The sequence below is a fragment of the Haliotis asinina genome, chromosome 1, assembly GCF_037392515.1.
Source record: "Haliotis asinina isolate JCU_RB_2024 chromosome 1, JCU_Hal_asi_v2, whole genome shotgun sequence".
Lineage (NCBI taxonomy): Eukaryota > Metazoa > Mollusca > Gastropoda > Lepetellida > Haliotidae > Haliotis > Haliotis asinina.
The window spans coordinates 66,336,417-66,352,141 of NC_090280.1; the positions used below are offsets into that span (position 1 = coordinate 66,336,417).

The window sequence follows — 15,725 nt, forward strand, 5'->3', positions numbered from 1 at the left end:
ATGTTCAGGCCCGGATACTCAGCATAAGAGGTTCAAATATACAGCTGAGAATACATGGGATGGCAGGATAGTTTATACGGAGGATTGTCAAGTTTTGAATATGCATGGTAAACTTAGAAGAATTGGAAAGCTCTGTGTGTCATGTTTGGATTGCTATATCATGTATGGAGACAATACTTTTAATTTTATTAGGAAATAGAGCTTGTTGAGTTAACAAGTAAAATCTATAGTCAGTTTCATGAAAAACAGCTTCCATGGATTTTATCCAATTTTGTTTGCTAATGAGTGTGATTCCATCAGGTGTAACAAATCATCTATCCTGAAATTCTGGGATGGAGCTTTGGGTGAAAATAATTAGTTTTTCTCTCCTTTGCACTAGGAACTTTTGAATATTATTGCCAAAATAAATGAAACAGACTGATGTTTCAGACTTGAAACTGCTAAGTTATAAAATGACCTCCTATCAAATGTTGGAGCTGTCTTTGTTTATATTTCAGAAGAAATCAGCTTCTGCCAACACTTGATTACTTAACCACTGCACTAATTCTTCTTGAACCTAAAAAATTACACTGTGTGCCAGTCATACTCAAGGGCAACGTAAAATAACAAATCAGTGCTAAGTGCTTCTACCTTGATGACCGGAGGTGTGACCTTGAACAGCCTCTTGTTCTCAGTGAAGTCCTCAACTCGTAGCGTGGCAGACATTATGATAAGCTTCAGGGGGTTCCCTTTCTGAAACATGATATTCAAACATCTGTCAGGTACAATACATGCAGCAAATCCTTAATTCTACATTGCAAATCACAGTTTAGCTGTGTGAGACGTGGATATTAGGGTAGAGAAGGAGCAGATTTAACCTTCAGAGACCTGTTCAGAGGGACAGAGGGTGGAGGGAAAGAGGGAGATAGGGAGGGGAGAAAAGGAGGGGGCAGGTAGAGAGAGAGGGGAGAGGAAGGAGACAGAGGAGAGAGAGTGTGAGAGAGGAGGCAGATAGAGAGGGGAGCAAATAGAGAGAGGGGAGAGAGAGGGTAGAGATGGGGGGGGGAAGAGAGGGAGATAGAAGGAGAGGGAGAAAGAGAAGGAGTCAGGTAGAGAGGGGAAGGGGGAGAGGAGATGGGGAGGGATGGAGAAGTGTGCTTCTCACTACATATTAGGTCATCTCTTGTTTTCCCAAAATAACTGCATTTGAGGTTTTTGTTTTGGAGGGACAGGTTTTACTTTTCGTTAGTAAGACCTCTTCCCAGGTTTTACTTTTCATTAGTAAGACCGCTTCCCAGGGTTTAGTGTTCTTAACATTATATGAAAATCAACATTCAAATGATACAGGAGTGTTTGAAATCAATTGAAAAATTCCAATTTTTCAAGTTTAAACTCACAATACAAAGATTTTCCAAAGCGCGATCGGAACTGCAATTATCTCATCCGTAGGTAGACGCTCTACCGCACAGAGGCTGACGAAGGTGGAGGGGTTAAATTATCTATTTATAGTGTTACTTTCATTAAATTGACTTAACATGCGCTTCAGTTATTGTTGTGTAGCTTCATTAAATGATCATCTTCATTGTAACTACACATCATTGATGGTATATATTTTAGAGAAAACACTTCTCCTCGGTTTGGTAGACAATGTAAAACCGTTGGGGTCAGGAAATCCCTCCCCCTCCGGTTTTACATTGTCTACCAAAACCTTGGAGGCATGTTTTCTCCTGTACATAACATTGATTACAGACATGTCTTGAGCTGGAGAGTGAAGGAGTGAGTTTAGCTTTACGCCATACTCAGCAATATCCCAGCTATATGGTGGCAGCCTGACAATAATTGAGCCTGGACCAGACAATCCAGTGATCAACAGCAAAAGCATCAATCTGCGTGATTCCGAACTGATGATGTGTCAACCAAGGCAGTGAGCCCAGCCACCAGATCCAATTAGCTGCCTCTTACAACAAGCAGAGCTGCCTTTTATGGCAAGCATGGGTTGCTGAAAGCCTATTCTATCACGACCCTTCACTGAATGGAGGGAGGGAGAGAGAGGAGAGGTGCAGGTGTGAAGGGTGAGATGGGGAGGGAGAGAGATGGGGAAGGAGAGAGGGAGGGAGGGAGAGAGGGAGACAGATGGGGAGGAGAGAGAGGGAGACAGATGGGCAGGAGAGAGAGGGAGGGGGAGGGGGAGGGAGGGAGAGAGATGGGGAGGGAGACAGAGTGAGAGATGGGGAGGGAGAGAGGGAGGGAGAGAGATGGGGAGGAGAGAGAGGGAGGGAGAGAGATAAGGAGTGAGAGAGAGGGAGAGATGGGGAGGGAGAGAGAGGGTGAGAGATGGGGAGGGAGAGAGAGGGTGAGAGATGGGGAGGGAGAGAGATGGGGAGAAAGAGATATGTGGAGGGAGACAGAGGGAGGGAGAGAGGGGAGGGAGAGAGAGGGAGAGAGATGGGGAGGAGAGAGGGAGGAGAGAGAGGGAGGGAGAGAGAGGGAGGGAGAGAAAGGTGGAGGGAGAGATGGGGAGGGAGAGAGGGAGAGAGGGGGGAGGGAGAGATGGGGAGGGAGAGAGAGGGAAAGAGAGATGGGGAGGGAGAGAGAGGGAGGGAGATGGGGAGGGAGAGAGGTGGAGGGAGAGAGATGGAGAGGGAGAGAGAGGGAGGGAGAGGTGGAGGGAGAGGGAGGGAGGGAGAGAGGGAGGGAGAGGGAGGGAGAGAGGGAAAGGGGGATGGAGAGAGAGAGGGAGAGACAGGGAGGGAGAGAGGTGGAGGGAAAGAGGGATGGAGAGAGAGGGAGGGAGAGATGGGAGGGAGAGAGATGGGAAGAAAGAATGATGGGGATGATATACAGCCAGCTACCTTCTCCCTGAGGGGTACGATCCTGGACAGCAAGCCAATTAGGATGTCAGTGAACACACTCCTCTCATGTGCCTCATCTACGATGATCACACTGTACTTGCTCAGTAAGAAGTCCTGTAAAAGCATGAACATATAACATGATTCATGAATGTAGTGAAGAGAGATCCATATGGAATGACACAGGAGATTAAAGTGCAAGAGGAATCACCTTGCATCTAAGCAAGCATATTTGTTACTTTCTAACCATGATTCTTGGAGTTTTTCTGGAAAGATTACATCATAAATCTCAGATGAAGAAATGCATGCTAACAAACAGCAAACAAATAAATACATTTACATCTCTATGTACCTTCTGAACTTCTTTTAAGAGAACACCATCAGTCTGGAACTTTATGACAGTGTCGTCTGTAACATTGCCCTCATACCGAATCTGGTAAGACACTTCTCTGCCAAATGTAAATATGATGTTAAAGACACGATTAACTACAGTGGAAGGTGTCTAATTCGGACTCAGACTGGGACCGACTTTTGTGTCCGAATTACAAGGAGTCTGAATTGGACTGTTGAGAGTCAAGAGTTAGCTCCCTTGACCAGGAGATACGCATGCACGATATTTTTACCATGGTGTAACGTGTTTTCGGAGTAATAGCGCAAAAGGTGATCATGGACATTATTGCGTATCAGTAGATTATCAAAACTGTTATTCGGTCAATAAATATCACCTCATCTTTTATAAATGATTTATTGTTAGAATGCACTGTCGTCCGGTGGTATCCAATGCAACAATCATTTCGTGTCTTGTCCGTAAGCACAAGCGCAAGAAGAGACGTACCATGTTTTTGTGTTACTCGCTATTTCACAGGGTAACACCATTGTATGGAAGCGCATGTGATTCAATCTTCTCCACAGAAATCAACAAATACAACGTATCATTGGTTCAGGCATTTGTCACTGATGAGAAATTACTGGAGTATCATCTTTTTATAACAAAATCGCATGCCGTCAAAATGACACTGAGTGAGTTGTGTCAGCTTGCTGAACTTCTTTGTTAATTCCTTGTGTTAACTGGTTATCATCACACCTGATAATCCGTTTGAAGTCGGTAATCGGCTAACTACAAAGCACTTCTGCCTCAGGCAGTCCTGCTAGTCCGAGCTAATTAGCGAAGTTTTCGTAGTAAATTACCTTGAAGGGCGGAGATTTCAGTCCGAAATCCGAGTTACATGAAGTCCGAATTAGTTAGCCTATATGTAATGATAACTTAGTTAACTTCTGCTGGGACCAACAATTCGGTCTGAATTATATAGAAAACTGAGTTACTTTGGGTCCAAATAAGACAGCTTCCACTGTATAGTCATCTTTGCTTTGTGATGTAATGATATACATATAATACAAAATCTTCCACAAAGCAATTCTTGCGCAAAAATTATTCCAATTCTACACAATACCATGGGGGTACATGATGGTCATGCTACAGTCACTCTGTGGGATGCTCCCTGGTAAAAACAGGAAGCAGTATGATGATTCCACTTATTTACATTAACTTGTATATGACCAGTTCCTCATGGGTTCCCATGTAGGACAAATCTCAACAAAATGTGCTTGGCTAAAACAATCATAAGTCTACTGAAATATCCAAGGCTTACTTTGATGAGAGATTCATTTCCATGGCAACACGTTTGGACATACTTATTGCAGCAACTCTCCTTGGTTCAGTGACACCAATGATACCATGGTCACTGGAAAGAAATAGGAACATGTGAATTAATATGGCACCTCTCAGTCCGATGTAGGTGAAATAAGCTAGGTAACTCATCTTCCTGATTTACGGTTAAGAACTTACCTTATTCAGAACTTCCTGATTCTATTTTAAGGATATCAGATCATGTGTCCAGCAGTTAAAGTTATACCTATGGCACCATACTATATCCCTGCATTTTATACACCTCAAAGGCAAGGCGACAACAATGTCAAGAAGAAAGTTAGGCCAAGGGTCTACTCACTGAGCATATCCTGCCTCATAGAGGAACTGTGGCACCTGGGTGGTCTTGCCTGACCCTGTCTCTCCACAGATGATAACCACCGGATGTTCACTGATGGCCTCCATCACAACCTGCTCCTCCGACAATATGGGAAGCTTCAGCCTTGCCTCCTGGGAAGAAGAACATTTAAATCTGAATACATCACATTTCCAAGAACCTGCCAGCAGTAACACTTGCATAATATAAGAATGATTAGGTCTTGAATAAAGACAATATATATTATCACAACATCAAAGTTTTCTTTATAATCTTTGAACATGGTTAACTGATCGTAACATGTAATATTCTGATCAAAATTGATATTTTATACTTATCCTGACTCATGCTTATTATGCTTGTCTCCTCCTTCTATCCGAACATATTGGAACACTTGAATCCCTTGAAGTTCCTTTCATTAAAGCGGACAGAAAATCAGTACTCACCAACGAGTAGCCTCCCTTGAGCCCATGCATTTCATGCTCTTCACTCTCTCCAAATACCTGCCAACTAGTTCGAAAGCAACAGGTCCTTGAAGCTTACTGGGGTATACATACGAGTACAACGTGAGAGATGTTGAGGGCTGGAGTCCTGGTTTTACATGACAATGCTTCATCTCACACCTCTTGTGGCTTCGAAGAACTTCCTCATCCTCCACATTCACCTGACCTGGCCCCAAGTGACTTTCACCTGTTTCCAAAATTGAGGGAACATCTCCATGGAAAACACTATGCTAAGCTATTTGACGAGGTCAAATCTGCTGTACTCCATGTATACTCAAGTATGCTTCAAGGACCTGTTGCTTTCGAACTAGTTAATCTATTTGAGTAAAATAACCGAAAATGCTTATGAAAAACAGATTAAGATTAGTTACCTGTGTAGAAGTTATGTAGGCCTAGAACTATTTGAACTTTCCCTTTCAACTTTCTTTCTGTATATTGTGTGGACAACAACTGTCAAAAAACTTTTACAGTAAGTTAATTATGACATCTTTCTGTGGCTTTTAGATATAGTAGTGTTCTACTAATTATCTTGTAGTAACTTCATTGTTTAACGCATGCGTCAAGTGACGATGTAATCCCTTCTTCAGGTACGAGTATAGCATACAAGTACAGGGGCTATAATCAGTCATGATAGGCTGTTCTGAGACATACGCATGGACTCTCAACCATTTTACTCCATGGAGTAGTGTATTGGCATTGACAAGTCATGTGATAAAAACAAAAAGGGTGAGATTTTCTCAGCGCCTTTTAGGAACCGATAGTTGTCCCCTAACTAGTGGAACAAATTGGTGAATGCCACTGACATCTTCGGTGGCGATATCTCTGAGATAATGACTGGCAAACATTTCCAAAAGCCTCTATTATAGGTGTTATCGAACAGTTCCCATGAAAAGTGAGTGCTGAGGCTAAGGCTTGCACTTTGGTGTAGGTTGGACGCATGTGGTGGGGTAATTCCTGCTGCTATATATGCTCATAAAATAATGGTTTTCATCCAAAGTGATTTTTAGCAATAAAATCTCATCTGAGTCCTAGGTACACACTGTCTCAATGCACTGTTTTCTCAAAGTGCATTCATGCACACGAATTTCTGACATCTGGGCAGCAGGTGCTAGGGCAACCAAAAGCAGTGTTTTTTGTGTTAGCATGTCCATGGATGTCCTATCTAGAGGCTCATAAGCATTGCTTGTAAGATGTTGTAACATGTTGAGATCCCATGTGGGAGCTGTGGATTTCTTTTGCTGGTCTTCCAACTTGAATGAACATAATAATGCCAGTAATTTTGGTACTTAAGTCAACCTTATGCCTGTCTTTATAGTGATGACTGAGCTAAGTGACACTAGATACATTGATAACATTGAGCCTTTTAGATGTCTTGTGTGTCTTAAATGGCACGAGTAGTCAGCAAATCCTTTCTGCTAAGCATATGTCTCAAACCTCTTTGTCGTATCATTGTAAAGTGTCCGATTACATGCACGTAGGGTGAAAGTGACAGCTTTGGTTGCTCTAGCAAAATATCTTCATTTCTTCAAACAAACTTTAATACATTCCATTTGTGTAGTTGTAATGTTTTCCGAGGTCTTTTATAAGGTCGGGAAAGGCATCTTGTCTGCTTGATTTTCTCCAATATCAGATGCAGTAATACTGGAGGAGGACACGTATATGCTTTTAGTCCTTTCCGTGATATGCTGAGACTGTCTGTTGCCCAGGCTTGTGCATCCAGTACTGGATGGGGCGCTCATCTCAACAACGAAGTTGCCTTGGGGAAATGTCTTTTTCTGTTTGTTGAATTTGGTCACAAATAGTCTGCAGTGACTGAGATAGAGCATCTGCTATGATATTTTTTGCTCCTGGAAAGTGGCACACTTTCATAAACAAGTTCAGCTTGTAACAGATACAACTTGAAATATAAGTTTGTTTCTATAGAACGCTACCGTGGAGGTGTCTTTGTGAACTCTGAACTTGGTGTTCCTGAGACAATTTGACCAATGTTGTATTGCGTTGATCACTGCTTTCATCTCTTAGAGATTGATGTGTAGAGCATGATCTTGTGTTGACCACTTCACCAAGGCTACTTCGTTGTCGAGATGAGCGCCCCATCCTTAGAAAGATGCATCTACATATAGATGAACTATGCAGTCTGACTCTGTTAGGTAATTTCCGCACAGACACTGTCTCTGAGTGTCCACCATAGGAGATATGGTTTGAGATGATCTGGTAGAACAAACAGGTCTGTGTTGTTTAACTGATCATTGACAAATATCTGCAGTGGATGCAACTGTAACCTCCCCTAGCATGTCATGTCTTGGGCTGACTTCAGCAGAACAAGTAAACACAGCCAACTGTGAAGTGTCAACAGGGAAAGTATTGCTTGCACTATCTTGTATTTTGTTCCAAAGATCTCATGCGATAACCTGTGCTGTGCAAAATTGTATTCCCAGGAATTGGAAATCCTGCGATGGCTCTAGCTCTGATTTGAGTACATTTACTAACCATCCCAACTGTGTTAGTAGACAAACATGAAATCTAGTTGCAGTCTGAGTTGATTGGGATTTTGATGTATTTGAATCCAGTCGTCCAGGGAAAATGCACTGCATAGACCTCATTAATGTAGATACTGCATTATGGGCTTGGTCACTCAAGTAAACATCCCAGGGGACCATGATACTCCAAATGGTGGGATGCTCCACTTGAAGTGATGCCCATTTAACAGAAATCATAGATATTTTTGTGATTCTCAGTGCCTGCCGAATGTACCAGTTGTTGGAGCTGTGGGAGATGTATCATCTTGAACGTTGCCGGTTTGTGTAGATACTCCATGTTGAATTTCTTCATATGGTAAATGAGACAAAATTAGTCCTAGTCGTTTTGCTTGGGAACTAGGAAAAATGAGGAATAAAATCCTGGTGTGAGGTGAGCTTGGTCCAACTCCTCAACAGCATTCAACAAGTACAGTTGCGATGGCATCGTCCAGTTTTTTCATCTGGTCAGTCGCATAGTTGAACATGATCGGCTCTCTTGTCAGTAGTTGAGTGACTCTTAACCTTTGTATCCCCTACACATAAGTTGTCCCTCCGTATTCCCCAATTTTCCCAGTACCATTTGAGATGTCCACCCACTGTCCATGGTTCTACAGAAGAAGATTTCAGTCGGTCCATACCTGGAATTCAGCAAGGAAAGCCTGGCACCTTTAGGGGAGCAGTCCCTTCCTGAGGTGGACCTGTTATTTCCTCCAGGGCAAGGAAAAGAGCCTGTTTCACCTCTGGAGGTAGAGAACTTCTTATCCTTTCCTCTTTTCTTCTTATTTTTGGTGAAATTTTCACTCCACCAAGTACATGCCAAGAGTAAGCTTTGCCTCCTCAAAAGGGTCAGTCCAGCAGTGGTTGACGCTAAATGCTCTGAGATGAATATCTGGTCTTTCTTTTGAGTCAATAATGCAAACAAGATCAGCCGATCTTCCTTGGCAGTTGAGTTCTAGAATTGTGAGATAATGGCTTCATTGATGGCTCTTGATCGTGCAAGTCCGTAAAACAAACATTGTTTGGTTATATCCAGTTGAGCCAACATCTTATCCTCAACCCTATAAGACCTGCTACAGGACTCTGATATAAGGTTGTAGTCTTCGTCTACACCAGGGGCCTTAGTCAATGGTTCCATGCGGTGCAGTGGAAACTTCTCTGGGTTGAATGCTGGTACATGCTGATCTTGATATTTAGTTGTCCAAACCGTCAGCGATCAAAAATGTTACTTCTGTGTCTGGGAAAAACAAAATCCTCTTCATCCTCACAATGGTGAGTCAGGTGAGAAATCCTGATAACCATCTCTAGAGGAGTCGATATGCCTTTGCTCAGATGAATCCCGTGATGTGTAATCTCGATGATGGCTCCTGTACACAGAGTTATGATGATCCTCCAGTACTGACGGCATGGGTTGAAGCTCTGCGCTGAAGCTGGTGGTTGTGATGAAGGGGATGACAAACGTTGTGTCTGCAATGACTGTCGGGGTTGTCCCAAGTCCTGCACAGGAGCAAAAACTGTTGCTGTGGCACTAGCCATCGTAACAGGTCAACTACAGACCAAACCTCTGGGAGGATTATTGGGGGTTCATCAAAAAACATCTGCTTCATGTGGTGGGAGTATCGCCAAAGAGAAGGACCTCAACTTCTGTGAAGAACTATGATGAGAACTCAACAAAGCTGACAATTTCCTTTTCTCAAGTGCCGACATAGACTTGTTTCTTAGTCTGGGACAGTGGCAACACATAGATGAGGTCCCTGGGAACCGCTAGGCGATTCACTAGAGTGATGAATTTCAGCATCAGTCAACAGCCGTTTACTAGTGCTTTCATCAATATGTTTTCCTGACATGACTTAGTTATAGCTTCTATAATAACATGCATGCCTAAGAACAGCAAATAGACAACTATTGAATTGAACAGTTCAATTTTTACAAAGGATACAACAGGATGACTAATGAAACTAATGAAAGAGCAAATGTCAGTACAAGAAGGACAATTGAAATGAGGGTCAACCACAGACAACCGATATTTGCAACATCAACAAGTTTTCATCAATTGTTATGAACCATACAATGCTGAATGCAAGTGAAATGATGAAAACCACACATACAGTTTGCTAGTAAATTGGTTACATGATCTACACATATAGATAGATCAAAAAGACGGATACAGCTGAAACTTTGTAATTATAAGACCAAAAGGTGAAGGATATGTGCCCTACCGGGACCCTGGTGGTCTCATGTCCATCCTCGAGGGCAAATAAGGAGAGAATGAACAGCATGATGTCAGGTGACTAATTTGCATGCCAAATGCACAAGCTCAAGAGAGACTGCTCACGGGTGAGTACTGATTTCACGTCCACTTTAATGAATGGAACTTCAAGGGATTCAAGTGTTCCACTATGTTCAGATAGAAGGATTCTATCATAATAATCCTGAGTCAGGAAAAGGAAAAATATATTATTTCTTGCATCTATATTCACCTCTTATGATAACAGTATAAACAGAGAAATCTCCTTCACTCACGGAACTTTAACATCGATCTGAGCAAATGGTTGCTCATGCTGATTTCTTCAGAAAACATTTCACATTCAAATTTCAAGCACAGTTCACACATGGAAAACAATTTTCCAAAAGTGAGAAACAAAACTTCAGACTTGTCATGACTTTTCTATAAATATGATCAGGAACCACTGACCATTAAGCAGTTCTGTTTCATCTGCAGTTTGGTGTTTTACCTGAACCTCCGGTAGTCTGGACAGTAGCTTATGTACTGCAGGCCTCCTCTCCATGTCTGTCTTCACTGGGGGATCCTTCTTGATCTCCAGACCAACACACTCTTTAGTTTCTAATGCAGCCTTCCCACTGACTGATGTCTTCTCCACACCAGATTCCAGACCATCTTTGTCTGACCCATTACCAGAATCTTCCTCTCTGTTGGCCATCTCTCCCTCTTCCAGCTCCCCTTCCTCATCGGTTGAAATGTCAGAAGTGTCCACAGATGACACAGATTCATTTCCTGATAACTCCTCTTCCTCCACCACACACTTCTGCTTCGTCTTTTTCCCACTTCCACTGATGGTGTTCAGCTTAACTTCTCCCTGGGGCGTTGTCTCTATGTTCACATCACTGAAACCACATAAAGGTGCCCCAATCAGACACTTTGATTGTTCAGTAGCTAGGTGTACAGGATCACCATACTCAGCAATAAGGACTGGTGACATTCTGATGTCTCCTCATGAATGATCCAAAGCATCACTCATGTATAAATACCCAGGACTTACTCCCAGCAGTACCGCAGTCTTGACTGGACATAACAACACAAGGACAAATAGATCATATTTACTGTGTGTGACTACTTAAACAACAGGTAATACTCCTGATACACAATGGGTCTTGTTGACAACCATGAGTACACAAACACATGTCACACATCATGTTGTGCAGGGAAACAAGTCTTATTTAAGCTTACCTGCAAACAATATATTTTCAATTGAGAAAAGCTGTTATAATGAATGTGAGTGAGTGAGTTTAGTTTTACGATGCACCCAGCAGTATTCCAGTTATATGGCGGCAGTCTGTCAATAATTGAGTCTGGACCAGACAATCTAGTGATCAACAGTATGAGCATGTGTCAACATGTGTCAACCAAGTCAGTGAGCCTGAGCACCCGATCCTGTTAGTTGCCTCTTAAAACAAGTATAGTCACCTTTTATGGTAAAAATGTGTTGCTGAAGGCCCGTTCTATCCTGAACCCAATGATGCATGTATTTGAGATTTGACCTGTACAAGTGGTGGTGTGCCTCTCATAGTTAGGTGAGCATGTCAGATCTGGTATTTAATAAATCTCTGGCATCTGACACATGCAATACATGTACACACATAAATACATATTATAAGGTGCTTGCTCACTTATGTCTGCTGCAGACAGGACAGTCTAGTGTGTGGTCACCTCCCAATACTATGTTTGAAAAGTGTTGAGGAGAATTTAGGGGATGTTTGATTCATGGTCACTGTGGCTGAATCTAAAAAGACGCCTCATGTAGATTCAACAAAGCACTTCACTAACTACTGCCAACTGTACTCGTCATGAATGAAAATGTGGACCTTGAGGAGAATCTTATCGATGTGGTTGTTGACTTCAAGCTTATGAATGAGAGAAACTCTGAACTATATTAGTAACTGGAAGATGGTGAGTGGTTGGTTGGTATTTCACGCCACACTCACCAATCCAGCTATATGGTGGTAGTCTGTAAATAATGAAGGCTGGACCAGACAATCCATCATGGGGATACAATGACATATGTCAACCAAGTCAGTGAGTTTCTTTGGGTGGCATTTTAGAAGTTGGGGAATACAAGATTGACAAAGTCTATGGATAACAACTTCTTTATTACGATAGTGCGACATTTTGGTACAGATTCTTGCAGAATGCTTGACAACGGTGCAAGAATCTGCACCGAAACGTCACACTATCGTAATAAAGAAGTTGTTATCCATAAAGTGTGTCAATCAAGTCGGTGAGCCTGACCACCAATTCCATTTAATTCCTACAATTATGGGTTGCTGAAGACCATTTCTAACCTGGTTCTTTATGGATCAGATGTGGAGTGAATTCGTGAAGTTTTGATGGCAAATAATACTGACCCCTCCTCAATGTCTGCATCTAATCATGTTTGTACTTAATGACATATGAGTTTAACTGTGGAGAGCACAGCTACAATCTTCATGATAATCATACTGATTTCATAAAGATAGGTGACAAGCCTGTACATTTGGAGAGCTTACTAAAATCATATCACTGAATAAAATGGTTATGATAAAAGTCATAAACAGCATAAACACAATGTTTTCTAGAATCCTAATGATATTTAACAGCTGATGAAGAACATACTTCTTGAATTTCTGTGTGTACACTTCAGCAATACCAGAGAAGAGTTTAGCCTCTTGTGATGAAGCCTGGGCATCCTTCAGCGACTGCAGCAGCTCAGCCCTCTGTAACACATGACCCATACCACCTTCAAGTTTTTCTCTCTCAACCAATGTAAGTCTATCATACCCTCACTGAATGCACACTGGAATACATACACAATGCCATTTAGAAAGTAGTCAAATGCAACATATGTCAGGGGAATCCAGAATTTTGACTGTATACTATTGGTATAGGCAACAAACATTGCATGATGCAAACAATCAGATTACTCTTAGACCATCATACACATTACATGTTGCCCATCAGGTCGAGTACCACTGAATAGATACTGACCATACAGTCCAGTTGCTTAGTCGTTAGTATTCACATGATTACAAAAATACAAACAAGCTCCAGATACCATGGATACCATGGATACCATGGATACCATGGATTTGATTATACCTTGGATTTCTTTTGTTTCACTTCTATGACCCGCTGCAACCTCTTCCTCTCCTTCTTGCTGAGTTTTTTCACCCGTGGTGTGTTGTCATTCTTCTTCTTGGTCGATCGTTTCTTACCAGGCAGGACAAGAGCATTGCTATCTTCCTCCCTAGCAGCCAATTCTGCCTTGTCATTGGCTAGATCTAGCTTTATCTGGGGGAAATTTTTAAGTTTTTCATCAAAATAAAGCTAAACAAACAGTTCTTAGTTTTAGTCAAACTTGTGTAACCATGCTTACATTCCTTAATTAAACTGCAATCATGAACTTCATGACAAACACATCTTCCATTGCCTTTCCTATCCCGATCCACATCCAGTGGGAAGTTTACCTTATACTACTGACAGTATCTGACTAAAACAATGTTTGATTGTCTTCAGATTGTCAGTTAAAGAATTGTTTCCAAACAGGTTCAAGTTTTAGCTGAATTATGTTACTCATGTGTGTTCTGCTGCCCATTCTAATCCCTGTTCTTTTTCACATTTTACATACGCTTCTTTTCTTTCTTTTCTTGGGCTAGACCGCATGGTCCAATCAGATTTGGGTTTGGGAGTCTGTCTCCCAAGTGCGAGTACAAGAGGCAAAACTTACAGCTTACATAGAGAAAGTAACATTTTCGAATGCTCACTGATGTTTCGTGATGATGTGTGATTGTATGAAATACAATTTACCCATCCAAATATCCTCAATATCTGTTTATTTTTGGGACTGTCACCATCATCTTAATTGATTTGGGTATGTGTTGCAGTTTCACATCAATTATATGTAAATACATTTATCAGGTTGGTGTAAACAGCGTTAGCAAATGCTTTAGTTACACAAAAATGGAATATTTAATGCATCTGCGTAATGTCGTAATTGGTATGCACTCTACGTTTGAAATACTGGTTTGAAGCATCCATGAAAGTGTTGATTTATACATCGTCTAAAAATGGATTGAAGCAGCCAAAGGTAGTTTATCTATTATTCAGCTGATAAGGAATATTTAAAGATTTGTATTGCTTTGCAGTTTATACCCATTGTAAGGAATAAAGTTTCTAGACACCATGGGTTAACTTGCTGTTATACCATCACACTGACTGACACAGTACAATGTGCATATGGTAAATATAGCCTAATCAATATCAGTCGTGGACACCAACATACAGACCATTGAAATACTGAGTTAAAAGTTTATCTGCAGAGTTAATAGCTGAAACCTATACTATCCAATGGCTAGAATGCAGTTTACCATGCATAGCACCAGCCAGCACTGCAGAGCAGTTATCTCACTATAGCGCCTCCACCTTTACAATCCTTATGGTAAAGGTCAGGCACCCTTTACAGTACCTGAGGTTAGGGTTAGGCACCCTTTACCATCCTTAGGGTTAGGGACTGGTCCGCTTTCCGATCTTTAGTGATCGGTAATGAATCCGAAAAAGTGCGCCCGGTAATGTGCTTTACTCCCTATCAAACTAATATGATATATAAATACTTAAAACGTGACTTGGCCATGGGATAAAAAAACCCCATAATTTTGGTGCATTTGTGAGGTCTTCCTTCTCGCTGATCAAACAGATTCAAAAGTGGAGATGGATGAGGATTGCATCAAAGAATATTTTTTTAGGTAATTATAGGATGTTGACATACAATCAGGCAGTGTCTGAAGTCACAACACTTTCCGACATGGACAAAACATAAACATTTCCAATTCTCTGATGTTCTCATCGTCAGTCAATTACGTATGCTTCCTCATATTTACCTTTTTCTGCTCACTATGATCAACAACGACATTTGACTGTTGTCTAGCCTTCCAGTTGAATTTACGTTTGGATTTTCCCATTAGTAACAAGTTAGCATCAAGAGTAACACAACAAGTACATCATAACAGATGAGGGAGAGGGAAACGTGCTTCCAGGTTGCACGCGGGTAAATGAATATCAAGAGTGATGTCCCTTAGATGTTACTACTACTCGATAAAACTATAAAGCACTGTATGCTGTAAGTGTAGCCAGAGGAAAAGGTCAGGTATTATTTGCCACAAGTCCACCATAAAGAGAATCACAAAACTCACGTAAGCGTGATATGAGTTTGTTGCGAAAGATTCTGATACTTTCCTGTGATCATAACCCAAAACGAAATTATATATGAAGTGGAAAGGCTATTTATGCGCGTTTAGTTGAATATGCTGTTCTAAAACTGGCTCCTGCTGTAAGTTTCTCCTGAGTTAGTTGCATCTATTGTGTATAGATGTATTAGTAGATGTATCTAGTATTCATTACTCTCACTCCGGGAAAAGCTGAATGGCGACTAATGCCAACTGTGAAGTTTATATTGATAGCTGTTAAAGAGACAATCTCTCATTACCGGTATACTCTATCTGAGATATCAGAACAACATCCAGATTAATACTTGTCGATTATTGATCTGCCTAGAATCATTTTTCTCAGCAGTGCATTTATAGCAG

General features: G+C 41.4%; 1 protein-coding gene across 1 annotated transcript in view; it reads right to left on the bottom strand.

Annotated features, from left to right (window-relative positions):
- LOC137296138 (probable ATP-dependent RNA helicase DHX37) overlaps nt 1-15,214 on the bottom strand; it is a 40,052-nt gene extending 24,838 nt beyond the window's left edge. The window contains exons 1-9 of the mRNA XM_067827843.1: nt 15,021-15,214; nt 13,243-13,434; nt 12,760-12,860; nt 10,604-10,994; nt 4,835-4,983; nt 4,478-4,570; nt 3,181-3,277; nt 2,832-2,945; nt 631-732 (exon numbers count right to left, since the gene is read on the bottom strand). Of these exons, the coding sequence (XP_067683944.1) occupies nt 631-732; nt 2,832-2,945; nt 3,181-3,277; nt 4,478-4,570; nt 4,835-4,983; nt 10,604-10,994; nt 12,760-12,860; nt 13,243-13,434; nt 15,021-15,101 (1,320 nt within the window). The 5' untranslated portion in view covers nt 15,102-15,214. The remainder of the gene's footprint in view (nt 1-630; nt 733-2,831; nt 2,946-3,180; nt 3,278-4,477; nt 4,571-4,834; nt 4,984-10,603; nt 10,995-12,759; nt 12,861-13,242; nt 13,435-15,020) is intronic.
- Nucleotides 15,215-15,725: the final 511 nt, after the last annotated feature.